Genomic DNA, 27,979 nt, shown 5'->3' on the forward strand with positions numbered 1-27,979 from the left:
GTCATAAAAAACGTCATAGTATAGTAAGGCGTCAAAATCGGACAAAAAAAGTCAACATTTTTTTTGACCTCAAAATGTCATAAAAAACGTCATAGTATAGTAAGGCGTCAAAATCGGACAAAAAAAGTCAAAAAATTTTTTGACCTCAAAATGTCATAAAAAACGTCATAGTATAGTAAGGCGTCAAAATCGGACAAAAAAAGTCAACATTTTTTTTGGCCTCAAAATGTCATAAAAAACGTCATAGTATAGTAAGGCGTTTTTTTCGGACAAAAAAAGTCAAAAAATTTTTTGACCTCAAAATGTCATAAAAAACGTCATAGTATAGTAAGGCGTCAAAATCGGACAAAAAAAGTCAACATTTTTTTTGACCTCAAAATGTCATAAAAAACGTCATAGTATAGTAAGGCGTCAAAATCGGACAAAAAAAGTCAACATTTTTTTTGGCCTCAAAATGTCATAAAAAACGTCATAGTATAGTAAGGCGTTTTTTTCGGACAAAAAAAGTCAACATTTTTTTTGACCTCAAAATGTCATAAAAAACGTCATAGTATAGTAAGGCGTTTTTTTCGGACAAAAAAAGTCAAAATTTTTTTTGACCTCAAAATGTCATAAAAAACGTCATAGTATAGTAAGGCGTCAAAATCGGACAAAAAAAGTCAAAAAATTTTTTGACCTCAAAATGTCATAAAAAACGTCATAGTATAGTAAGGCGTCAAAATCGGACAAAAAAAGTCAACATTTTTTTTGGCCTCAAAATGTCATAAAAAACGTCATAGTATAGTAAGGCGTTTTTTTCGGACAAAAAAAGTCAAAAATTTTTTTGACCTCAAAATGTCATAAAAAACGTCATAGTATAGTAAGGCGTCAAAATCGGACAAAAAAAGTCAACATTTTTTTGGACCTCAAAATGTCATAAAAAACGTCATAGTATAGTAAGGCGTTTTTTTCGGACAAAAAAAGTCAAAAATTTTTTTGACCTCAAAATGTCATAAAAAACGTCATAGTATAGTAAGGCGTCAAAATCGGACAAAAAAAGTCAACATTTTTTTGGACCTCAAAATGTCATAAAAAACATCATAGTATAGTAAGGCGTCAAAATCGGACAAAAAAAGTCAATTTTTTTTTTTACCTCAAAATGTCATAAAAAACGTCATAGTATAGTAAGGCGTTTTTTTCGGCCAAAAAAAGTCAAAATTTTTTTTGACCTCAAAATGTCATAAAAAACGTCATAGTATAGTAAGGCGTCAAAATCGGACAAAAAAAGTCAAAAAATTTTTTGACCTCAAAATGTCATAAAAAACGTCATAGTATAGTAAGGCGTCAAAATCGGACAAAAAAAGTCAACATTTTTTTTGGCCTCAAAATGTCATAAAAAACGTCATAGTATAGTAAGGCGTTTTTTTCGGACAAAAAAAGTCAAAAATTTTTTTGACCTCAAAATGTCATAAAAAACGTCATAGTATAGTAAGGCGTCAAAATCGGACAAAAAAAGTCAACATTTTTTTTGACCTCAAAATGTCATAAAAAACGTCATAGTATAGTAAGGCGTCAAAATCGGACAAAAAAAGTCAACATTTTTTTTGGCCTCAAAATGTCATAAAAAACGTCATAGTATAGTAAGGCGTTTTTTTCGGACAAAAAAAGTCAACATTTTTTTTGACCTCAAAATGTCATAAAAAACGTCATAGTATAGTAAGGCGTTTTTTTCGGACAAAAAAAGTCAAAATTTTTTTTGACCTCAAAATGTCATAAAAAACGTCATAGTATAGTAAGGCGTCAAAATCGGACAAAAAAAGTCAACATTTTTTTGGACCTCAAAATGTCATAAAAAACATCATAGTATAGTAAGGCGTCAAAATCGGACAAAAAAAGTCAATTTTTTTTTTTACCTCAAAATGTCATAAAAAACGTCATAGTATAGTAAGGCATTTTTTTCGGCCAAAAAAAGTCAAAATTTTTTTTGACCTCAAAATGTCATAAAAAACGTCATAGTATAGTAAGGCGTTTTTTTCGGACAAAAAAAGTCAAAAAATTTTTTGACCTCAAAATGTCATAAAAAACGTCATAGTATAGTAAGGCGTTTTTTTCGGACAAAAAAAGTCAAAAATTTTTTTGACCTCAAAATGTCATAAAAAACGTCATAGTATAGTAAGGCGTCAAAATCGGACAAAAAAAGTCAACATTTTTTTGGAGCTCAAAATGTCATAAAAAACATCATAGTATAGTAAGGCGTCAAAATCGGACAAAAAAAGTCAATTTTTTTTTTTACCTCAAAATGTCATAAAAAACGTCATAGTATAGTAAGGCGTTTTTTTCGGCCAAAAAAAGTCAAAATTTTTTTTGACCTCAAAATGTCATAAAAAACGTCATAGTATAGTAAGGCGTTTTTTTCGGACAAAAAAAGTCAAAAAATTTTTTGACCTCAAAATGTCATAAAAAACGTCATAGTATAGTAAGGCGTCAAAATCGGACAAAAAAAGTCAAAAATTTTTTTGACCTCAAAATGTCATAAAAAACGTCATAGTATAGTAAGGCGTCAAAATCGGCCAAAAAAAGTCAACTTTTTTTTTACCTCAAAATGTCATAAAAAACGTCATAGTATAGTAAGGCGTCAAAATCGGCCAAAAAAAGTCAAAAAATTTTTTGACCTCAAAATGTCATAAAAAACGTCATAGTATAGTAAGGCGTCAGAATCGGACAAAAAAAGTCAAAAATTTTTTTGACCTCAAAATGTCATAAAAAACGTCATAGTATAGTAAGGCGTCAAAATCGGACAAAAAAAGTCAACATTTTTTTTGGCCTCAAAATGTCATAAAAAACGTCATAGTATAGTAAGGCGTCAAAATCGGACAAAAAAAGTCAACATTTTTTTTGGCCTCAAAATGTCATAAAAAACGTCATAGTATAGTAAGGCGTTTTTTTCGGACAAAAAAAGTCAAAAATTTTTTTGACCTCAAAATGTCATAAAAAACGTCATAGTATAGTAAGGCGTCAAAATCGGACAAAAAAAGTCAACATTTTTTTTGGCCTCAAAATGTCATAAAAAACGTCATAGTATAGTAAGGCGTCAAAATCGGACAAAAAAAGTCAACATTTTTTTTGACCTCAAAATGTCATAAAAAACGTCATAGTATAGTAAGGCGTCAAAATCGGACAAAAAAAGTCAACATTTTTTTTGGCCTCAAAATGTCATAAAAAACGTCATAGTATAGTAAGGCGTTTTTTTCGGCCAAAAAAAGTCAACATTTTTTTTGGCCTCAAAATGTCATAAAAAACGTCATAGTATAGTAAGGCGTCAAAATCGGACAAAAAAAGTCAAAAATTTTTTTGACCTCAAAATGTCATAAAAAACGTCATAGTATAGTAAGGTGTCAAAATCGGACAAAAAAAGTCAACATTTTTTTTGGCCTCAAAATGTCATAAAAAACGTCATAGTATAGTAAGGCGTCAAAATCGGACAAAAAAAGTCAAAAAATTTTTTGACCTCAAAATGTCATAAAAAACGTCATAGTATAGTAAGGCGTTTTTTTTCGGACAAAAAAAGTCAACATTTTTTTTTACCTCAAAATGTCATAAAAAACGTCATAGTATAGTAAGGCGTTTTTTTCGGACAAAAAAAGTCAAAATTTTTTTTGACCTCAAAATGTCATAAAAAACATCATAGTATAGTAAGGCGTCAAAATCGGACAAAAAAAGTCAAATTTTTTTTTTACCTCAAAATGTCATAAAAAACGTCATAGTATAGTAAGGCGTTTTTTTCGGCCAAAACAAGTCAAAATTTTTTTTGACCTCAAAATGTCATAAAAAACGTCATAGTATAGTAAGGCGTTTTTTTCGGACAAAAAAAGTCAACTTTTTTTTTTACCTCAAAATGTCATAAAAAACGTCATAGTATAGTAAGGCGTTTTTTTTGGACAAAAAAAGTCAAAATTTTTTTTGACCTCAAAATGTCATAAAAAACGTCATAGTATAGTAAGGCGTCAAAATCGGACAAAAAAAGTCAAAAATTTTTTTGACCTCAAAATGTCATAAAAAACGTCATAGTATAGTAAGGCGTCAAAATCGGACAAAAAAAGTCAAAAATTTTTTTGACCTCAAAATGTCATAAAAAACGTCATAGTATAGTAAGGCGTTTTTTTTCGGACAAAAAAAGTCAAAATTTTTTTTGACCTCAAAATGTCATAAAAAACGTCATAGTATAGTAAGGCGTTTTTTTCGGCCAAAAAAAGTCAAAAATTTTTTTGACCTCAAAATGTCATAAAAAACGTCATAGTATAGTAAGGCGTTTTTTTCGGACAAAAAAAGTCAAAATTTTTTTTGACCTCAAAATGTCATAAAAAACGTCATAGTATAGTAAGGCGTCAAAATCGGACAAAAAAAGTCAAAAATTTTTTTGACCTCAAAATGTCATAAAAAACGTCATAGTATAGTACGGCGTTTTTTTTCGGACAAAAAAAGTCAAAATTTTTTTGACCTCAAAATGTCATAAAAAACGTCATAGTATATATAGTAAGGCGTCAAAATCGGACAAAAAAAGTCAAAATTTTTTTTGACCTCAAAATGTCATAAAAAACGTCATAGTATAGTAAGGCGTCAAAATCGGACAAAAAAAGTCAAAATTTTTTTGGACCTCAAAATGTCATAAAAAACATCATAGTATAGTAAGGCGTCAAAATCAGACAAAAAAAGTCAATTTTTTTTTTTACCTCAAAATGTCATAAAAAACGTCATAGTATAGTAAGGCGTTTTTTTCGGCCAAAAAAAGTCAAAATTTTTTTTGACCTCAAAATGTCATAAAAAACGTCATAGTATAGTAAGGCGTCAAAATCAGACAAAAAAAGTCAACATTTTTTTGGACCTCAAAATGTCATAAAAAACATCATAGTATAGTAAGGCGTCAAAATCGGACAAAAAAAGTCAATTTTTTTTTTTACCTCAAAATGTCATAAAAAACGTCATAGTATAGTAAGGCGTTTTTTTTCGGCCAAAAAAAGTCAAAATTTTTTTTGACCTCAAAATGTCATAAAAAACGTCCTAGTATAGTAAGGCGTTTTTTTCGGACAAAAAAAGTCAAAAAATTTTTTGACCTCAAAATGTCATAAAAAACGTCATAGTATAGTAAGGCGTCAAAATCAGACAAAAAAAGTCAAAAATTTTTTTGACCTCAAAATGTCATAAAAAACGTCATAGTATAGTAAGGCGTCAAAATCGGACAAAAAAAGTCAACTTTTTTTTTACCTCAAAATGTCATAAAAAACGTCATAGTATAGTAAGGCGTCAAAATCGGACAAAAAAAGTCAAAAAATTTTTTGACCTCAAAATGTCATAAAAAACGTCATAGTATAGTAAGGCGTCAGAATCGGACAAAAAAAGTCAAAAATTTTTTTGACCTCAAAATGTCATAAAAAACGTCATAGTATAGTAAGGCGTCAAAATCGGACAAAAAAAGTCAAAATTTTTTTTGACCTCAAAATGTCATAAAAAACGTCATAGTATAGTAAGGCGTCAAAATCGGACAAAAAAAGTCAATTTTTTTTTTGGCCTCAAAATGTCATAAAAAACGTCATAGTATAGTAAGGCGTCAAAATCGGACAAAAAAAGTCAACATTTTTTTTGGCCTCAAAATGTCATAAAAAACGTCATAGTATAGTAAGGCGTTTTTTTCGGACAAAAAAAGTCAAAAATTTTTTTGACCTCAAAATGTCATAAAAAACGTCATAGTATAGTAAGGCGTCAAAATCGGACAAAAAAAGTCAACATTTTTTTTGACCTCAAAATGTCATAAAAAACGTCATAGTATAGTAAGGCGTCAAAATCGGACAAAAAAAGTCAACATTTTTTTTGGCCTCAAAATGTCATAAAAAACGTCATAGTATAGTAAGGCGTCAAAATCGGACAAAAAAAGTCAAAATTTTTTTTGACCTCAAAATGTCATAAAAAACGTCATAGTATAGTAAGGCGTCAAAATCGGACAAAAAAAGTCAACATTTTTTTTGGCCTCAAAATGTCATAAAAAACGTCATAGTATAGTAAGGCGTCAAAATCGGACAAAAAAAGTCACAATTTTTTTTGGCCTCAAAATGTCATAAAAAACGTCATAGTATAGTAAGGCGTCAAAATCGGACAAAAAAAGTCAAAATTTTTTTTGACCTCAAAATGTCATAAAAAACGTCATAGTATAGTAAGGCGTCAAAATCGGACAAAAAAAGTCAAAATTTTTTTTGACCTCAAAATGTCATAAAAAACGTCATAGTATAGTAAGGCGTTTTTTTCGGACAAAAAAAGTCAACATTTTTTTTGACCTCAAAATGTCATAAAAAACGTCATAGTATAGTAAGGCGTCAAAATCGGACAAAAAAAGTCAAAATTTTTTTTGACCTCAAAATGTCATAAAAAACGTCATAGTATAGTAAGGCGTTTTTTTCGGACAAAAAAAGTCAAAATTTTTTTGACCTCAAAATGTCATAAAAAACGTCATAGTATAGTAAGGCGTCAAAATCGGACAAAAAAAGTCAAAAAATTTTTTTGACCTCAAAATGTCATAAAAAACGTCATAGTATAGTAAGGCGTCAAAATCGGACAAAAAAAGTCAACATTTTTTTTGGCCTCAAAATGTCATAAAAAACGTCATAGTATAGTAAGGCGTCAAAATCGGACAAAAAAAGTCAACATTTTTTTTGACCTCAAAATGTCATAAAAAACGTCATAGTATAGTAAGGCGTCAAAATCGGACAAAAAAAGTCAACATTTTTTTTGGCCTCAAAATGTCATAAAAAACGTCATAGTATAGTAAGGCGTTTTTTTCGGACAAAAAAAGTCAACATTTTTTTTGGCCTCAAAATGTCATAAAAAACGTCATAGTATAGTAAGGCGTCAAAATCGGACAAAAAAAGTCAAAAATTTTTTTGACCTCAAAATGTCATAAAAAACGTCATAGTATAGTAAGGTGTCAAAATCGGACAAAAAAAGTCAACATTTTTTTTGGCCTCAAAATGTCATAAAAAACGTCATAGTATAGTAAGGCGTCAAAATCGGACAAAAAAAGTCAAAAAATTTTTTGACCTCAAAATGTCATAAAAAACGTCATAGTATAGTAAGGCGTTTTTTTCGGACAAAAAAAGTCAACATTTTTTTTGACCTCAAAATGTCATAAAAAACGTCATAGTATAGTAAGGCGTTTTTTTCGGACAAAAAAAGTCAAAATTTTTTTTGACCTCAAAATGTCATAAAAAACATCATAGTATAGTAAGGCGTCAAAATCGGACAAAAAAAGTCAAATTTTTTTTTTACCTCAAAATGTCATAAAAAACGTCATAGTATAGTAAGGCGTTTTTTTCGGCCAAAAAAAGTCAAAATTTTTTTTGACCTCAAAATGTCATAAAAAACGTCATAGTATAGTAAGGCGTTTTTTTCGGACAAAAAAAGTCAACATTTTTTTTTACCTCAAAATGTCATAAAAAACGTCATAGTATAGTAAGGCGTTTTTTTTCGGACAAAAAAAGTCAAAATTTTTTTTGACCTCAAAATGTCATAAAAAACATCATAGTATAGTAAGGCGTTTTTTTCGGACAAAAAAAGTCAAAAATTTTTTTGACCTCAAAATGTCATAAAAAACGTCATAGTATAGTAAGGCGTTTTTTTCGGACAAAAAAAGTCAAAATTTTTTTTGACCTCAAAATGTCATAAAAAACATCATAGTATAGTAAGGCGTCAAAATCGGACAAAAAAAGTCAAATTTTTTTTTTACCTCAAAATGTCATAAAAAACGTCATAGTATAGTAAGGCGTTTTTTTCGGCCAAAAAAAGTCAAAATTTTTTTTGACCTCAAAATGTCATAAAAAACGTCATAGTATAGTAAGGCGTTTTTTTCGGACAAAAAAAGTCAACATTTTTTTTTACCTCAAAATGTCATAAAAAACGTCATAGTATAGTAAGGCGTTTTTTTTGGACAAAAAAAGTCAAAATTTTTTTTGACCTCAAAATGTCATAAAAAACGTCATAGTATAGTAAGGCGTCAAAATCGGACAAAAAAAGTCAAAAATTTTTTTGACCTCAAAATGTCATAAAAAACGTCATAGTATAGTAAGGCGTCAAAATCGGACAAAAAAAGTCAAAAAAATTTTTGACCTCAAAATGTCATAAAAAACGTCATAGTATAGTAAGGCGTCAAAATCGGACAAAAAAAGTCAAAAATTTTTTTGACCTCAAAATGTCATAAAAAACGTCATAGTATAGTAAGGCGTCAAAATCGGACAAAAAAAGTCAAAAATTTTTTTGACCTCAAAATGTCATAAAAAACGTCATAGTATAGTAAGGCGTTTTTTTTTCGGACAAAAAAAGTCAAAATTTTTTTTGACCTCAAAATGTCATAAAAAACATCATAGTATAGTAAGGCGTTTTTTTCGGACAAAAAAAGTCAAAAATTTTTTTGACCTCAAAATGTCATAAAAAACGTCATAGTATAGTAAGGCGTTTTTTTCGGACAAAAAAAGTCAAAATTTTTTTTGACCTCAAAATGTCATAAAAAACGTCATAGTATAGTAAGGCGTCAAAATCGGACAAAAAAAGTCAAAAATTTTTTTGACCTCAAAATGTCATAAAAAACGTAATAGTATAGTAAGGCGTTTTTTTCGGACAAAAAAAGTCAAAATTTTTTTTGACCTCAAAATGTCATAAAAAACGTCATAGTATAGTAAGGCGTCAAAATCGGACAAAAAAAGTCAAAATTTTTTTGACCTCAAAATGTCATAAAAAACGTCATAGTATAGTAAGGCGTCAAAATCGGACAAAAAAAGTCAACATTTTTTTTGGCCTCAAAATGTCATAAAAAACGTCATAGTATAGTAAGGCGTCAAAATCGGACAAAAAAAGTCAACATTTTTTTTGACCTCAAAATGTCATAAAAAACGTCATAGTATAGTAAGGCGTCAAAATCGGACAAAAAAAGTCAACATTTTTTTTGACCTCAAAATGTCATAAAAAACGTCATAGTATAGTAAGGCGTCAAAATCGGACAAAAAAAGTCAAAAAAATGTTTAGCCTCAAAATGTCATCAAAATGGTGACTAACTGATAAGTGGGAATAAATTTATTGAAGAAAAAAAGAACCACTGCCATTAAGTGTCCCTGTGACGATATCATTATATTAGCATATCAATCTGTTCAGAATTCACATGCTCATCATGCCTGATTTTTTATGTGTGAAATTTCCTGGGGGGGTTAGGGTCATTTTCGTGGCAGCACCACGGGCAGACCATGTAACCCACATCAAAACATTTCATAACTAATGCCTTCTGAGCAATCTGACCAAAATTCAGTGAGGAGTTCATATGGCGTATGGCGAGTACGAAAGGCAAAATGGTGCAGTCTTTCCAAAATGGCCGACTTCCTTTACATGGTGGAATTTTCCTCCAAGAGGTTTTTTTTTCTCGTCTCAATGTGATGCATCTGTGTACCTATTGTCAAGTCTGTAGGTCTTACAGTGAATATTTGCAGAGCCGTTTGGCCGCGCCAGGGGGTCAAATTAGCCGACAAAGTGGTGGAAGAAAAATAAAAGAGGAGAATAATAATAATGCCTTCAGTTACAATAGGGCTTCGCATGAATTTCGTGCTTGGGCCCTAAAAAATAACATAAGCAGTCCGTGTTTGGCACCACTCTGTGTTAAGTTTCATTATTCAGTTCTCAGAGGGATAACTCCAAACACGTAAAGAAGCACAGGCAGACCGGGAGTTTGCCAAATACAAAGTTTTTATTTCTGTACACAAAGAGTATAAAGCAGCCAGTAACCCACATGTTATTACAGTAAAAAGCCTTTCTTCAGAAAACTTTTTATACAGATTAAAAACTCCAGAGAAAAGACAGCAAGAAGTGTTTGAGTGCTGGACAATAAGATAAAATCAAAAATCATTAAACAATAAACATTTGAATGATTAATGAGGTATATTAATGGTGATTTTAAACAACAACAACAACAACAAAAAAAACACCTCAGTTCCCCAGTAACGTATGAGTGTATACATATCTATTTGTGTGTTAGTGTTCTCAACTCCTTGTTTGAGATTAGGTGATTCATTGCCCTGTGTGAGGTGACATACAAGCGCATGTGGCCTTGTTAGAAGATCAGATGCATGATAGCAAAAACACAGACGTAAAGGCAGTGGCGTAATGATGGGGCTTGTTAGCATGTTGGCTGACTACATGCAGTAACAGAAGTGTGGACAATGATAGCAGTGTCCTCTGGGGTGACTCATACCTCTGTGGAGAGCCTTTTTCTTCAATCACATAGCTTCGGTCACGCCACAGGGAGCAGGGTGTGTGTGTTTGTGTGTTGAGTTTGTACGTGGATCAGACCTCAGATGGTCACGAAGTCAGACAGGGATGCAGCTGGATGACCACAAAAGTCAGTCTAGAAGCTGGTGTCACACAGCAGCAGAGTGAAACACAAGGACAAACAGTGTATGGTAATGTAACTCGCTGTCATTAAACCACATAGTAGTCTATTTATTTCATTCTGCCTCCGCTAAAAATAAAAATAACAAATGTTGACATACAGCCCTAAGGGAAATGCTTCCTCTTCTTTTTTCATACGCTGTCACTGTTACATCATTTTGTGTACCAACATACAAAAGTATGGAGATAAGAGTGTGAGGGCGCTGGGTGATCATCAATGTGTAATGAGATGTGTGAATACCAATAAATAAATGTCTATGAATAAACATAGCTTGTCATGGATTTTTTTTTCTCTCTTCAACAAGCTGAGCTGCTACTCTTTGTTCTGACTTGTGAGAGCTTTAACAAAACAAATTGTTAAGCAGTGCCGGTGCAGAGATGGATTCAACAAATGATAATGGCTATTTTCAGCAGCTGAACAGTGGCAGGTTTCAGAGGAGGAGGAAGTGATGGAGAGGAGAGTTGCGCTTGGGAAACAAGACGCTCTCTCTTGCTCCCCTTAAGGCTATTAGCATATGTATTATGAACGGCACATCACCTTTCCAACTCACAAACCTGTGCAACTGCGTCCTTGGGGACAGCTCCCTAGCAACGGAATCAAAACTAACAAGCGGCGAATGCTGAGGAGGATAATTTAAGGTTTATTTACCCAGAGAGGGAGTCCATAATGAGTGCAGCACATATGCTTCACACTCATGTATGTGAGGTCAGAGTGCCGTTTTAAGGTTAAGGATGAATTCTTAACTGTTGGGGGCGGCCATGGTGCAGCAAGTTAAGTTGGACTTTGGACCGCCCGGAGATTGGAGGGTCGACCAAGCACAATGGATACGCACAATGGATATGGGTGGTGGTGAAGGAGATGCGCCCCCGTGCCTCTGTGACCATGGCCGTGGTCCCAGGCACCGATCTACCCCAGCTCCCCGGGCTCCTTCTAGGGAAGCCCCCTGCCACAGTGTCTCTAGTGCATGCTTATGTGTGTGTTTCGTTCAATTTGTGTGGGTAAAATAATTCATTTCTACTGCTTAATCCTCTGTCAGAGTCGAGGGGAGCTGGAGCCTATCCCAGCTGACAATGGGCGGGAGGCGGGGTACACCCTGGACTGGTCGCAGGGCTGACACACAAAGACAGACAACCACACACGCACAAACTCACACCTACGGGCAATTTAGAGTAGCCAATTAACCTAACCCATGCATGTTTTGGGGAGGAAGCCGGAGTACCCGGAGAGAACCCACGCAGGCACAGGGAGAACATGCAAACTCCACACAGAAGAGGGGTTCGAACCTGGAACCCTCTTGCTGTGAGGCGACAGTGCTAACCACTGCACCACTGTGCCGCCCGTAAAATAATTTGGGTAAAAAATTATTTCCCCAGGAGGGATCAATAAAGTATAAACTTAAACTTGTATATCTCTGCCTGTTCTGTGTGAATGAGGCGGTATGACTGCTGAAAAACAGCCAGAGCTTACTTGTTTCAGGCAACCTCTTGTCCTGCTTCTGGAGATTTTGCCGTGGCAGGCACATCAAAGTGGATCTCTCTCACCAGCCCTTGAGCAATAAATGGATTGGTTTTTTTTTTTTCCACCTGTCCTCTTGTCTCTCAGATCTTTAGTCCCTCCAAGCATCCCCTGGTATCACGGGTTCACTCATAAAAGCCCTGTTTAACTGGCTTCAACACGTGGATGCTCACGCGCTGTGATCCACGCTTTTCTATGCTTCATGTTACTAGAAATGAACCACTGGTCTGTCCAGGGACTGACACTGACACACAAATACACACTACTGATGCAATCTCCCTTCCCTGAATGTAAAAGCACAACAACAATACAAAAAGTCTAGAAAGACAAACTCTTGTTTTATATGGATTCAGTTTGGATTTAAGGCATTAAATGACTGTGCTATGCTTAGAACAGAACAGACTCTATGACCCTGATGTGATGAGGCCAAAGCCATTTCAAGCACTTGTCTTTTTGTAAATCTGAAAGCAATTAAGTTCGCATTAGCAAGGGAAAATGAGGCATGTATAGTCAATAGCTACTTTCCTTTTCAAATCTACATGGAGAGGAGGGATTATTAAGGATGAAGTCAGTGTAGGATCACACTATGGTGGTGTGCCTTGTAGCCCCCTGTAGTGTCTGGAATTGGCCTTGACGAGAGAGAGGGAGAGAGCTTCAGCCTGGCAGCACATTGCCTGGAGCTCTTTCCTTCTCTTTCTCTGCGCACAGCGGGAGAGCACTAAGATCCCAGAGCGGACACCTGCATGCTGATGTTTATCGGCAGAAACTTCCTCAACAAAACCCCAGCGTCAGTCACAATACAAATTGGCTCAAAACTGATAGCTTGTCTGAATCCCGCGAGCTAAGGAGATGAAATGGATCTCCGTTTTTAATGAAAGTGTACTGTCTGTAGTCTGTATTTTTAGTGATACAGCACAGGACATATTATTGATCATGCAAGGAGGGTATTTGTGCACAATGAGGGAAGGGTGCATTATAAATAGGGAGCATTGATGTAGCAGCAGCATACATGTGTGTGCGTACAGTGAGTGCGAGTGGTTCTCTATGAGCGTAAAGGGCTCACTTAGAAGAGGCGAGCAATGAGAGCGACAAGCAGTTTGAGAGGATTAGAGGAAAACAGTGTGCGCATACAGAGGCGCTGTGCTAGCGGGCACTTTGGCTGTCTTAAATAAATCATGGATTTAACTGATGATGTGTCATTCTCACAAAGTAAATAAGCTCGTTGTGGGTGCTGTCAACTCCCTGACAATCTTCACCATGCAGCCACATGAAATGCAGTCAGCCCAGCCCTAGTTTACACAAGCGAGCTTTAACACACCACCTCCTTTCAAAAAACAAAAATAACCATGATAACACATTCAAGGAGAAAAAAAAAGACACACTGAAGATACAGGCATTTGGACAAAACAAGGGGATATCCTTCTTATTCTTCTTTGTATTTTTTAAAGTTCCTTTCATAGAATCCATAGGGTCCATTTTGTGCTGTGGACTGATATAAAGCTTCACACCTCCGAACGACTACACAGATACTGGTAAGCACAGTGTCTTGGCTGGGCATTTTCCTTTACTTTAGTCTCTCCCTGACCTGCTGCTAACGTTAGTTTCCTTTGGCTCGTTAACAGGCTGCGCCACTGAAGTTATCGAGCACAGCCTGGCCAAACAGACATCAGCGTGAGCCTTCAGCAGTTTGCATGAAATAGGCTTTTAGTGCACAAAGTTTCAGTGGAGGGTTAGCTCTGGGTATCATAGCTACTGCAGTGGTCACAGGGCCTGGTGTATTGTGGCCTGACCTCAGCTGTATGGAGCTCCTCCCGCTGCTATCAGGTGTCCTTTCAGGCTTTCACTTTGCTCCTCCAGGCCCACTCAGGGTTAGATGTGTGAGGTGGTGCCTGAAATTAGGAAACAGAAGAAGAGAGGAAAAAAAAGGAAAAGCTTTTGCAATTTCAGGAACACATGCACAAGACTGGAAAAATGTTCTTGGTTTAACTAAGAAGGCTATAATTATGATAATCCGTTTCTTTGTTCAAATTACAGTCTTTGCACTGCCCAGCAAATTGCGTTTTAAATGCTACAGGACAGTTTGCAAAGTGTGTGAACACTGACGCACCCTTTCTCTCTCTGCTACTGTCTCTGTCTCTCTTTATCTTACTCCTCCTCTCTGCCATTTAATCTCCCCGTCCCTCCCACTGACAATCGACCCGCAGCAGTACATATTTGCTCTCCTCTCTATCTCTCACTCTCCTGAGGGGTGATGGAGGAGGAGAGAGTCTGTCTCCACAGTATGACGTGCCACGGCGGCAAAGAACCATGCAGCCGCTACGAACTCACCCGGTTCTGAAGGGAAGACGTTTCTCAGCTGCTCGATGACTTCCTGGAGCTGCAGGACCGTGTCCTGCTCGTGCTCCATATCATCTCCTGGCGCACAGAGAGAGAGAGATAGAGAGAGAGAGAGAGAGAGAGAGAGAGAGAGAGAGAGAGAGAGAGAGAGAGAGAGAGAGAGAAAATTTTACACCTCTGTGAATGGATAAGGGCGGAATGGGAGGGGAGGATGCATGGTTCCACATTCAGAGTGCATGCATTTGTCAAGCCCACATCTGTGCCTGGCTGCACGTCGCTGACCTGCTGCCTCAGTGTCAGTGGTCTCTCTGCTGGCTGGCTCCCCGTGGTGGCCTCCTCCAGACACAGGGGAAGACAGGGTTGATGGTTCTGATCCGTTGGCCTCTGAATCATCTTTGGGCTGTTTTTTTTTTTATAGAAAAGACTGATTATCATTCAATCCAAATAATTGCTCATATCCATCATGTTTCAGACCTTAGAGGCATTTAGCCTTTCATATAGCAATGAATGTGATGGTTAATGGCACTCAGCCAGCAATCCTCAACTGGCATCTCTGAGCAGAATTATTAAAAAAAAATTCCCAACAGCTGTTACACAAAACCATCAGGTTACTGTGATTTGTGCTTTGATAGCCATATAAAAAAGACAGTGAACTGCACTGCACACAGCAGCATTGTGGAAAACACATTGACAGAGTTGAAGGGAGATCTCAAATCACAATCAGAGATGCATAATGTAACTCTTGAGGATATTATATGCAACCTACCATCTTTTGTATTGTTTTTAGCAACACTGTAGCAATACTCAAGAGGTGAGTAAGTTGGGTTGTTGCAGTGAAACTGAGATGTCTGCAGAGATTGGGAGGAATTTATACATACACTTCTACAGACTACAAAGGCAGATTCTACAGATTTTATTTTTTGAGGAAATGAAACTGTGATATTGGTCCAGGGAGAAAAGGATTATATGACTTTGAATAGCATTTTCTTTTTCTTTTTTTTTTGCAGAGGCAAAAACTTCCTCTTTCTCTGCAACCATTGCCACACTCTCTTTCACCTTCATACTCAATTTTCAAGTCTTTAACTTGAGGAAAAAGCATCCTGTCCCTCTTTTTCGGTGTCTTTCTCTTCTTTTCACTCATTCCCTTTGCGTCCCCTTTATTCAGTGACCTGCATGTGCAATTTGCATCTGTACACCTGCTGCTGACAATTTACACTTATTATAGTAACCCAGTGTCTGTGTGTCAGCTTCCGCTTTTCTATCCATCTCTTTCTCTCACCTTTCCTTTAGACTGCAGTAAATCCTTTTATATTACACCCCAGTGTGTCTTAGGGCTTATCCCCTTTCTTGATTCTTTCAATACTGTTTTTTTTCTACTCCCACTACTGGTATTTCTATCTTACCTTATCGCAAGTTCAAATTTGAATTTTTTGAAAAAGCTGCCTTTTTGTATTCTTTTTCACATATCTCCTTCATGTTTTTGAGCTTTAAAAATGTATGTGAAGCACTGTGCTACCTGACGTATGCACTGTGGCACATACAAATGTTGAAACTGCTGAAATCAAATATGTCTCTGTGCCCTTTATTTGAGCTGCAGCTACAGGTACATGTAAGAAAGATGCTGTTGATGGACACTTCATGTTTCTGATTACTAACCTTCAGAGGCCGAAGAAGTACTCAGATGCTCTTAAAATACTAGCTATAAACATATTGATACTATATTGATAGTGTACAGTATCAGTTCCAGGATAGAGAGACTGTGAGAAAAATAAATTTAACAACCATAAATTGGGATACACTTCAGACCAGTGCCAAGGCCCCACAAAAACACCATCATCAATTCATTCATTTTAATTTTTATTTATTTTTTTTTTCATCTTGCCCATTTGGAACACTAAGTATCTTCATACACATGGCATGGGACTGCCAAACAGTACAGTCCTTTTGGCAAGAAATTGTATGCACCATCTCCACCTTGACAAATAGAAATGTTCCAATGCATTCAGCCCTTCAGCTTTTTAATGACTCCTCAGAGTTGCTACTCCCAGAAAAAGCATGTAAGATATGGCTGACTGGTATGTCAGTGGCCAAGAAGCTCAATGCTGGATATCTCCACAAACTTTGATGTTAAAACACTGGCTCAACAGTTTTCTGGATGCGGCATCTGACAAACTCTCAGCTGCACCAATGATGAAGCTGCCGGGGAAGCTCGGGAAAGACCTAAGTTTCAGTCACTGTTTTGACCCATCACTGTGAATGGCAGATTTTTTTTTGACTGCTATTATCAATTACTATTTTGATTTAAATTTTTAGTATAATTTTTTTAATATCCAATGCACAGTAGGGGCTGGGGAATGGGAGGGGATGGGAGTTGATGACTGCAGGTATTGCATTTGAAAAGTGAATCCACAAAGAAGAGTGAAAAATACAATATATCCCTCCGAAATGTAGTGGAATAGAAGTATAAACACTCAAGAAATGTGCCTGAAAAGTACCTGAAAAGTGTGCTTGTCACTTAAGTAGAGTACTTAAGTGAGTGCATTTACACCACTGCTCAACTCTCTCCATCTCTACAACACCCTATCATCATCATGCCTCTCACAGAAGTGTACCTGTAGCAGTAGCTCCCTGAGCCTGCGCAGCTGGGACTCCAGCTGTTTGTTGTGGTCCTCCAGGATCTGCATGCGGGTCTCCAGGCGTGTCTTGTGTTGCCGCAGAACGCGTGCCTCGGCCAGGAGCTCCTCATCCTGCTGCCCTCCCGCTGTGGGTGAACCTGGACCGCCCTCTCCAGCCTCTGTCAGCATGGGAACTGACGCTGCCTCTTCGTGTTTCCACTTGAGCCGCCTGTACTCGCCCTGCAGCACCCTGAGGACCCACAGACGAGGGGTTAGGGGAGCAGTCAGGTTAGTGCAGCGTACAAAATATATACACACAACCTGAGTTATCCAGCTCCTACCTGACATAAACAGAAAAGCACCTACATATAATAATCTAACCTAATCTAACCTGTACTCATGAATTACATGATTATGATAAATTCCCTACATGCCTAAACACCAACACACAGAAACCACATGGAGCACAATCATCTTCATTTTGAATATCAGCCACACTAAATCAATTTCTCCTTTCTCTTACATGTGTGACACTAAGGCCATTAACTGATTGCACGCTGTGCTGTGAAACATTACTAAAGGTGGTTTGATTTATTTGGGTTCTATTTAAATGCCAAATTAGTTGTAACATTCTGTGTTTTATTGATATTGGCTTTACATTTACAGCTTCCATTGTTGTATATGTAACATTAATAATAATAATTGCTAATAATTAACCTGTTAAAGAGGACCAAGAGTCTCTAGGACCCCAAAAAGAACATTATGGTTAAAGATGTTTGATTCTGGTATTGATTTATTGTTCGGGTATGTGGCACATGAGAACCTACATATAAACTACAGCAGCCACTGTAGTCATAAATAAGGACAACAAAGCACACTGCAGTGTCATAAAAGGAGGCATACATTGTGGGAAACCTCAACTGGGTCAAGGTTTCAGACACCCAGAGGACATAAGTGCATGTGTGTCTGTATGTAACTGTGTGTCTAGAAAGGTCACAACTGAACTGAAGACAAGTGAAATTATTCATATGAATCATTCACATAAAGGTTGCCTCTAGTAACCAATTAGGTGGATAGGGGAAATGAATTTGCTTCATTTATGGAAAATATCTTAGCCTCTTAGCTACAGGACACAATAGTTAGGACACAATAAATTCAAATTCAAGCATTAACATCTAAACGAATGTGTTTCAGAGATGCTTTACGCTTCTATCACAGCAGTCACATCATAATCAACTCTTTCTGCCCCTTAAGCAGGACTCCTATAAATTATCAAACTGATGCAAATCAGGGTTTGAGGGGGTTCCTATTTTCCCCTCATTATTTAACAGGCTTTACTGTCCGGCATGCAGACAGAAAATCCTTCTTGTTTTCTGTTGGCTGTTAAAAAGGATTTACAGTGTGAAAGTGTTTACGCTCTACAGGAGGTCTGCAAATGGCAGCAGACATACCGAAAAGAGTGTAATGCCTACGGACAACCACACACATATTTGTGTTTTTGTGCTTATGGGGAGCTTTACAGATCAAAACCACAGCTACAAGCCTTATCCTAAACCTTAATTTTAACCCCATTTATAACAAAATCAAATTCAACACAGCCCTCAATGCTTACAAAAATAGCAAGCTTTACAGAGTCAGAGTACTTTGTTGTCATACAACAATGTGCACCATCAGTGTATTTCAGAAGGATTTATTGTGTATGAAAACAAACATACAATAAGGACTCAACCACCCAAACAAAAGAAAAAGGAACCAAGCTCCAGACTCAATGCACAATGTAATAAAACATTTTTTTTGTTCCCCTGGCTACAGACCTGTTCTCATTCTCCAGGCGGGCCAGGGTGCGCTGGAGCTGCTCCTTGTCCTGGTGCTCCAGGTGAGCCAGCAGCATATGCTGTCCGCAGGGTGAGTCATGGTCCAGGGCTGGGCTGGAGTGACGCAGGAGGTACTGATCTTCATCCCTGAGTCCCCCACACAGGAGACAGCACACTGAGCCACCAGCACACAGCCACCAGCAGCACAAAGCAGAGCCAGGGTGGCATGGGAGAACAGACAGACCGAAGCACAGCAAGGCAAGGCAAAGCAAGCGGGATGAGGAAAGTCATTACAGGACAAGACACAATGAAACAAGGCAAGACAAGGTGGGACAGACTATGACAAAGGTATTGCACTGTGCCAGGTTCACAATACACACCATTATAAACCAACTCACATTTATTAAAAATGGAAGGTGGATCATAACCTATAAAATAGTATAAATCCCTAAATTAACACTTCATTGATAATGGAACAGAAACCTTAATGTACAAATCTATGATGGCAGACCTACGGCAGCTAAACAATAAATGCATCTATAAATGTCTTGCAATTATTTTATTTGTACGTTTTTATGTTGCAATAATGCTTTGGGCTATGAAGCAAACTACTTTACTGAGCCAAAGTTAAAAGCAAGTTAAAGACTTTGCATTGTAAATTCATATTATATATCACAGCAATTTTTATAGGCCTAGTTTAAACAGACTGATTATGTATAGAGGTGGCCAGATTCATTTATTTTCCTCTTTTACCTTTACTTTTGGATTGAAAACTCTGTGTTATCTATATATTTTTTTTTATCTCAGACACATTTATATTACTAAATCAAAAACTGTTTTACAAAACATTTACATTTTGATCATAATAATATGAAAAGTTACCTGCTATTGTAATCAAATTAAATGATCCTACTTCATGGCCAGCTTACATTAGCTTGCTAACATTGCTGTAGTTGGATGGATGGTGAGTTGTGGATGAAATGCTGCCACAGCCAAGTACCTAAGTAGCCTATAGTTCCTTAGCAGAAAAGCGAATATTTGCAAGTTTAATAATTTGATTATGCAAAATATTTAAATCTTCAACATAAAATATTTGCTCTAACATGGACCATTTTTGACCAACTTATTGAAGGTCCCACTGACCTATGCACATAAGGGTTTCATTATTTTCAAGTCTATTACCTGACAATAAGCGGTGACAGTGAAGTCAGAATAGTGCACACAGGTGGAGCATTAAGGCTACACACACAGCCAGCATGGTTCAGGACAGAAAACAGTGAGACGCCAGCCAAACACCAGCTGGAGGCACAGATAGCACAGCAGCATGTACAGAGCCATCCAGCAGGAAAAACAGAGAGGCTCTGACTGACAGAAGGATTGGTTCACAGAATAAAAACACCAAGATACAAGGGCACAAGAGCAAAAAACAACGCTGCTACACATAACAGGTGTAAGTGAAGTGTCATGCATACAAACACACTCTCAGGCATAGAATCATACACACGTGCAAATACTACATGTACATGCGCTAATATACACACATTTTTGTGACAAAGTTCCACCCAAGCAACACTCTGGATACATGCACATGGACAAGAAGACATTGGGAGAAGGCTTGAGAAGAACGGCTGTCAGTAGTGTGATGGAAATCTTGTAAGCTGGTTAAGTCATGATGGAAGAAGTTTCAGGAGACCCAGATGTCTTAAGCAGAAGCATTTACTGAAGCTCAATGCATTGAGGAGAACAAAGACGAACAATACAAGCCGACACTGCATAATGTTACCCTATTCTAAAGGTTATCTTCCTTTCAGGGCATACATAAGAATATCCAAATAAGGATATTCTTCCTGGGACCACAGAATCTTACCATACCATAACATTTGAAAAGATTCTTACCAAATCATAAACATAAACACCTACATTATGACCATTTAGTCTCCCATCTGGAGGCTTGGTTTATATTATCTGTACAAGCATAGGGTCTGTGTTACGACCTTTGTTGCTATGGGACTGCCACTAGGGAATGGGCCAGCTGGACACTATCAGTATCTTCACAGTTAAACATCTAAAGACCAAAAGAAGGACAAATTTATTCACAAGCAGTAAAAAGTATGGCACTGTTGAAAAGTAGTTTTGTCTAAGCTTAAAACAAGCTTTTAATGTGGTTTCAATCACAGCTTTCTCTCAGAACAGACACATAAAACACGCCTGAAAAGAAATAATGAGCACACTTCACAGTGCGCACACACACACACACCTGGAACCCTAAAAGACCAGAAAACAGAGCTGCTGGGCATGCAACCTTAACTTTAAAGAGCGATAAAAAAGGAAAACCATCTCAGAGCGGGAGGAAACGGTTGACAACACACATAGATGTCAACAAAATAAGATGTGGACACACACAAACACATGATCTCATATAAGCCTAAACCACTCTCACTATCTCTGATACTTTCTAGGCTTTCCACAGTGAGGACTCACCTTAGTGGCTGGCTCATTCACATCAAACATCCCTATTCCTCTCATTGCTGTAACCTCGTCACTGCCCCACCACTTAGCCAGCTTCTAAAACAGACACACATGCCTCTCTCTCCTTAGCGAAGGATCTGTGTATCCACCCACAGCCATAGACTTTAAACACAGCAGGCATGTGCGTGATGAAGGGGGACTGTGTGCACGCTGCTCGCTGTGGGTCATTTTCATTATGTGGCTGATTATTTATGTGATTACCCAATCTTACTCTAACAGTGAAACATACATGAACAAGCCTGAGCGCACACATAAACACAAACAATCAGTGTATCGAGAGGAAAGGGTGAACACAAACCACACATATAATCTCCATGAAAGGCTGCAGCTTTAATGAGGGTGTTTGTAGTGTGGGGGTTGCAGCATACTCACAGACTTTCATCAGGAGACAGGCTATCCGTGAAGAATGAACAATTCTGGCTCTCCATTTCTGCCAATCTATACACACAAGCGCACAAGGAGAGCACGTGACACACAAACACACACGTATACAAACAGGCACACAAAAGAGAAATACAGGAGAGTGGATGAGTCAGAGCAAATCTAAGAAAAAAAGCAAAAGTAATAGGTACTATCACACACTGGGGAAATATGTTTTACACAAACACAAGCTAAAACAAACAGTATGAACAGTTTAGCTTATAAGTTGTATGGATAAGACCTCTGGCCTTTTAGCATTATGGACTGTAACTGAACAGCAAGCTGTCCAGAAGCATCTGACTGACAAGACTGCAGAGTGGCAGAAATTGCAATTGCCATGGAACATGAACTATAAAGATGTCCACAAGGAGGGGGATAAAATCCTGATAAAATACTGTACACTGTCTAACAGCATGCAGGCAATAAAAAAATAAAAAAGCCTTTTAGAAATGTGATGCTGTCCAGCACCACAGACAGTAACTGTAGTGTGTGAGAGTGTGAGGAAGTGGCTGTGTGGCTTTTCAGGACCAAGGACAGCGCTTCTCGTTCTGCATTATGTCCTGCTGACTGTCAGTGGACAGCTGCACTGTACACGCTGCTCTGTAAGCGGTTTCACTGTGACATTAAATAAAATGTGCTGCGGTAAGGGAAACATTTTCAAGTGTTTTAAAAAAATACAGGGTGTTTATAGCAGCTTGTGTTTGATGGTGTAAATAAGGAAAAATCACAGCTAGGACATTCACACTCCTGTGTAGAAACCAAAAGGTAAAAATGAGAAAATAATGAAAAACAACAGAAATTTGATTTGAGAATGAATGAAGCATATATAAATGTTGTTTTTAGTCACTGTCAATACTAGGTGTATTTTTTTTTTTTTTTTACCTATTGTGATTTCAATATAAAAGATGGGGAATGAAACACAGAGTCCTCATTCTTTGTGGAAAAAAAACATCACAGAATGAGGTTTATATGAAGTTTCAGTACTCTGATTTAGACAAATCAGGCGGATATCTTTCAAAGTCACAGTCTTTTCAGTACCAAATTCCTGCTTTGTGTTTCCCCAGATGATGTTTCCTTGCTGAAAGAAAAACACTTAATTTGGATAAGTCAGTCTGCTACAGCCTTACATTAGCTTCAGCTAAAAATTTTAATGGATTTTTACATCAAATAGCATGAATTTGTCCTTCTTCATTTAAATTACAATCATGTTAGGAAGGATCTCCTCAAGACCAGTATGGACAGGAGGAACAATTACAGTGACCAAAATTTGTCACAATGTAAATATGTGAGTGTTGTTTTAAGACAAACTTGAAAAGATGTGGACCTGTGTTTTAAAGGGGCAATGTGTAAGAACTGTGCCATAGTCAGACTGGCCATCAGGCATAACAAGACAAATCCTGGCAGGCCCTGCATCAAAAAACCCATAAAATTTTCACCAGCCCTCTCTATATACCTTTTGATTTGGGGTGTGCAGGAGAGAGTGCTATATGTGTCTGCCAGGACTTGGCTCACTGGCCGCTCACAACCAAGATTCAATCGTCATCCTCATATTGAGCCAGCACAGGCTTGAATAAGTCTAACCTCAGTACAGGACAATTGTTAACATGTTGCCAAACCTACATGGATTGGGGAACAATGTTTTCCACAAGTTTACTTTGCAGTTGATAATCAAGCATATTTTAATGCAAATATACCAGCTTTAATAAACATAAGTAGTCACAAAATCACAACTCCCATGTTATTAAATTATTAAGCACAGTCTCTTACACTCATAGAGTGTACGAGTGCTTTTGTTCATTAGAGTTGGCATCGTTCCCAGTTGTTTGCACCTATAGCTCATTTTGGTGTGCAGCTGCAATTTTCGGTGTTTCATGACTAATATACTAATAATCTATTAAACTAGACTGCCTGCCTTTGCTCACATGCGAACCCATTTAAAACAATCATTAGCTGTGTTTTCTTTGTGTGTTCATTACTGCCCAGATTACCATTAAGAACTAATTAATTGCAAAAGCAACATTACCAACAGTCCACGATGCAGCCACAAAACTTGTTTTAATACTGCTTTTTTTACTAAATAACTTTTGCTCTGCATCACATTCGCCTCCTCCACCTACATTTATAGCTTCTACGTCAATGCATCAGGGTCACTCATTCTCAGGCACCTGTTAAAAGGTAATGTAGGAAGACATTAGCTAAAATAGATACAGACTGAGACAGTTAGAGTCACAGTGGGTTCACCACAAATTTAATTCACCACAGACTGCTGCAGTCCGCTGAATATCACATGTTAATGATATATAACAGTGTCAGACGATCAAATGATGGGTCTCTCCTTCAAGTAAGGTAATTAACCAGCAAAGAGAACCAACCCACAGATGCAAATGTGCTATGAGCCTTGTGGCTGCCCACATACATACATATACACATACACACACACACACACACGTGCCACATGAAAGCAGTATTAAATCTTCACTGCATCATTCCCGGTACACACAAACACACATCGACACACTCTGTGCTGCATCATCTTTCGGGGAGTGTCGTCAGCTGAAAGAGTGAGGGATAGAGGGAGGAGGAGGGGTGAGTGATGTAGAGCCTGTCAGGGACATCCACATTACATCCTATTTCTCTCCAGTGTCCAGTGAGACCATAACACTGAGAAATTTAGGATTTATCCATGTCCTGTTACAGGAGGCCCGGCCTGTGAACCTGACCACTCGTAATTCAATCTGCAACACTATTCATCAGAAAGCACTCCACAAACCTAGAGAGCCACAGTCAGGCACAGCAGCAAATGAAAAAGGAAAGAGCAGACAGTAACAGGAAATAGTAATGTGTGGGTGTCTTGCGTATACATGTGTGTTTAGCTTCACGCATGAATGTAAATGTATGTGAGAGGAAACAAGAAACGGGAGGGAGACCAAGGGTAAGAGAGGAGAAATCCTAACAGAGTTTTAATAGGGTTTTTATTATCTTCTTCTCATTCATCCTTTATATGATGTCGACGCAGTGCTGATGATGAAAGGAATCAACTCTACTCTTGCATCGAAATTGGGGGAGGGGCGAATGATACAGAGAGAGAGGGAGAGAGAGGGGGGGGGGGGGGGGGGAGGAAGGCATGCCTACAAATCTGGCTTTCCTAACCCCAAAACATCAAATAATTTAGCTCTTTTGAGATGACTAGAGACTACGCTATTGACACAAATTAACATGTATACTCCTCATTGGCTGGAGGACACTTTGACATAAAAGTGAATACACACATACACATACACAGAGATTACCACACACACCTGTCTAATATATCATCCCAGGGTGAGAGTTTCAGACACTGACCTGCCAGCAATGACATTCAGTATTTTGATATCGGCTTGGCTTTCCATTAGTGTCCAAAGTGAGCAGTGAGTTATGATTAATACAGGAAATGAATTCAAATAAGGAATGAGATTTCTCCTTTTATATCCTGTATTAACTGACAGCAGAAAGAAAAAGAAAGAAAGAAAGAAAGAAAGAAAGAAAGAAAGAAAGAAAGAAAGATGATTGAAGTCCATTCTGCACGCAGAGTACAGATAAAACAGTCACTATTGCCATAATAAGGACTGTCTACTCGTATTATGATGGTGCTCAGATCATGCTGGAAAATAAGAGGAGTGTGCTCACGCTGTTCTATTTTTTTCTTGTGTCTAAATGTGCTGCTGCCGATTCTCATTCATTTTCAGCCAGTATAATTCCTTTATAGCCACTGAACCAATGAACCACTGGTAAATCATCTACACATGGAAGTGGGACAAAAATATAGACGTTAAATGCATTCTGGATAAAAGAAAATTTATATAGCATTCATCAATGCTCAGTCTTTTATCTTTTAGCCTCTCATTCACTCATTCATATAAACCCTGACAATGGCAAACTATAATGCTATGCACTCGCCTAACCATTGGTAGCAGTTGGGGCTCTTTGTCTCGCTCGAGGACACTGACATGAGGAATCAGGGATTGATCCGCCAACCCTGCAATTAGTGGTTGCCCCAAATAGCATGCAGCCCCGTTCAACACATATATGCAACAGTTCAACACATATGTGCAACATCTTCGTGTTCTTGTACCATGTGTGACAACATGCAGTACAATGATAAAACCAATAGATACTCCCCTATAATGAACATTTATTAGCATTATATAAACACTGAGCAACTGGTTTACAACACACTGGAACAGCCATGATGTAGCTGTAAGCAAACAAAAGCACATTTTAAAGTTTTAATAATTATTTGTAACTATTCCTCTGAAAAATCCACAACTGCACAGTTAATGAATTTTATACTTTAAAACTGTTTATAAATGTGTTCTGAATTCATATCATGACAAGAATGCAACCACGATATGTTATCAAGCATTATCTATTTCTGAACCAGTAACAAATGCTTCATATGAGGACGTGTTAGCAAATAATTACATTTTAACTGTCCTTATAGCTGTTTACAGCGACATTGCAATGTGTTATAATGTGCTATTAACCCTTTAATAATTGATTATATGGTGTTTATAAAAGATAACTATGAATTGTTACCATTTTGTGACACCGTTTGAAAGACGATGACGGGCTGTTTTCCCTCACTAATTGCTTCTCATGAAGGAAAAAGATGCTTGAGAAACAAAGATTCCTGACGTGCAAAAAGCAGAGAGACGAGTGATGTTGCCATGGTAAAAGAAAGATGGAGTGGACGCTTCTAAAAACAAATAAACAAAAGAAAACAAAAAAAAAAAAACTAAACTCAGCCGTGGGAGTTTTTCTGGCATTGTTCTCAGCAGGTAGATGAAGGTGGACAAACTTTCTCTGTGAATGTGTCTCATTTTTTACTAAATTAGACAATTTTTCCATTTCTGTTCTCCTGGTTTATTTTGGTGACGGCTATTGGCAGCTACAATCAGTGTATTAGGCTGGTTAAGATTTTTCAGAGTGACTCAAGTGCTGTTTGAAGCAAATGGTACTGTAATTGGCAACAAATGAGAAAATGTAAGAGGATATAACAAAAAAAAGACATTAAAGATTGGAGAAGAAGAAAGGGCTAGAAGAGAGCGAGCAAGAGATTGAAAGAGAGGGAGAAATAAATGGGTGGGTGAGAGACAATAGAAGAGAGGAATCAAAGATAAGAATAAAAAGAAAAAAAAGCAAATAGAAAACAGGAGAAAGCAGAAAAAAGGGAGAGATAAGAGGGGTAAAGAGGACAATTGTGCCTGCTCTGTTGTTGGTGTGTGTTCCCTCTGTTTTGGCAAGATGTAAAGCAGTTGTGTGTGAGAGCCTCAGGGAAGTAATACACAATGGCACACTTACCAGCGCACACACACAGTACCATACACACTTTGCAGGCTCTGTGGAAATGGATGTGAGTGTCCAGCTCTGCAGCTCTTTGGGCAGAGCTGCCAGGAGTGTGGGAGTCCAGTGCTGTGGCCTGTTTATAACCTGTCAGACAGACACTAATCCACACTGACAGCTCCCAGGTGACCAATGGGCTCACTGCCCTAGCAAGTGACAAGCCGCTAGGCACACTGACCCCCGCTGACCTCCACACACACTCAACAATCACAAACTGCTCCGCTTGTGTGCGCCAGCGTGTGTTTGTGTTGAGAATAAGAGTAAAGGAAACTGCTGGGCAGTACAGTCTCTACCCTGGCTGGAGTACAGTGCACCATGCAGCCAAATCAATACTTCAGTGTGTGGTGAAGGCTAAAGGGTGAGGGAGCAGCGATGGTGGGGGGGAGGAGAAGAGGTGGACGCAGGGGTGGAGTGAATGTAAAGAAGAAGGAAAGAGGAAAGTGAAAGAGGAAAAGATTTTGTTGTAATTATTTGACATATAGCACAGAACTGTGGGCCACGTACCTGCTGGCATAATGTTCAATCCTGCTGTGTGTGTCTGCGTGGGGCAACTTAGGTGAGGAGCACGGCCTGGGAACAACAGAGAACAACATCAACACTTCACCATGGCATTTTTAACACTCCACATTGTGAATGTGGGGTTGTAGAAAAGCCAAATCTAAACCTAATTCTCATATACTGCTATAATCCAGAAGAAGAGTTTTAAGCAAAAAAGCTGTACTTATCTCATATGAAAAAAGTAACTAGTTACTTTGCAGATTAAGATTTAAGACACACAAAACATATGATGGTCTTGAAATATTATGTAATTTCACTGATTAAACCCTTGGTTGCCAACAATTTTTGGCCCGTGACCTTTTATAGGCAATAATTTCCTACCCATGACCCAGACAGAAGAAGCAGCTAATTTTGAG

The 27,979-nt window shown here is 37.5% G+C and overlaps 1 protein-coding gene across 1 annotated transcript; it reads right to left on the reverse strand.

The window, feature by feature from the left end:
• Nucleotides 1–11,720: 11,720 nt before the first annotated feature.
• LOC121188127 (dystrophin-related protein 2-like) lies at nucleotides 11,721–27,948 on the reverse strand. Its single transcript, XM_041047701.1, has 8 exons — nucleotides 27,945–27,948; nucleotides 27,570–27,635; nucleotides 27,024–27,152; nucleotides 18,735–18,909; nucleotides 16,918–17,170; nucleotides 14,588–14,705; nucleotides 14,297–14,383; nucleotides 11,721–13,857 (listed from the first exon to the last, which is right to left on the reverse strand). Exons 1-8 carry the CDS (start codon nucleotides 27,946–27,948, stop codon nucleotides 13,838–13,840), a joined length of 852 nt encoding a protein of 283 aa, XP_040903635.1. The 3' UTR covers nucleotides 11,721–13,837.
• Nucleotides 27,949–27,979: the final 31 nt, after the last annotated feature.

Source organism: Toxotes jaculatrix, chromosome 10 (assembly GCF_017976425.1).
Source record: "Toxotes jaculatrix isolate fToxJac2 chromosome 10, fToxJac2.pri, whole genome shotgun sequence".
In the NCBI taxonomy this organism is placed as follows: Eukaryota; Metazoa; Chordata; class Actinopteri; family Toxotidae; genus Toxotes; species Toxotes jaculatrix.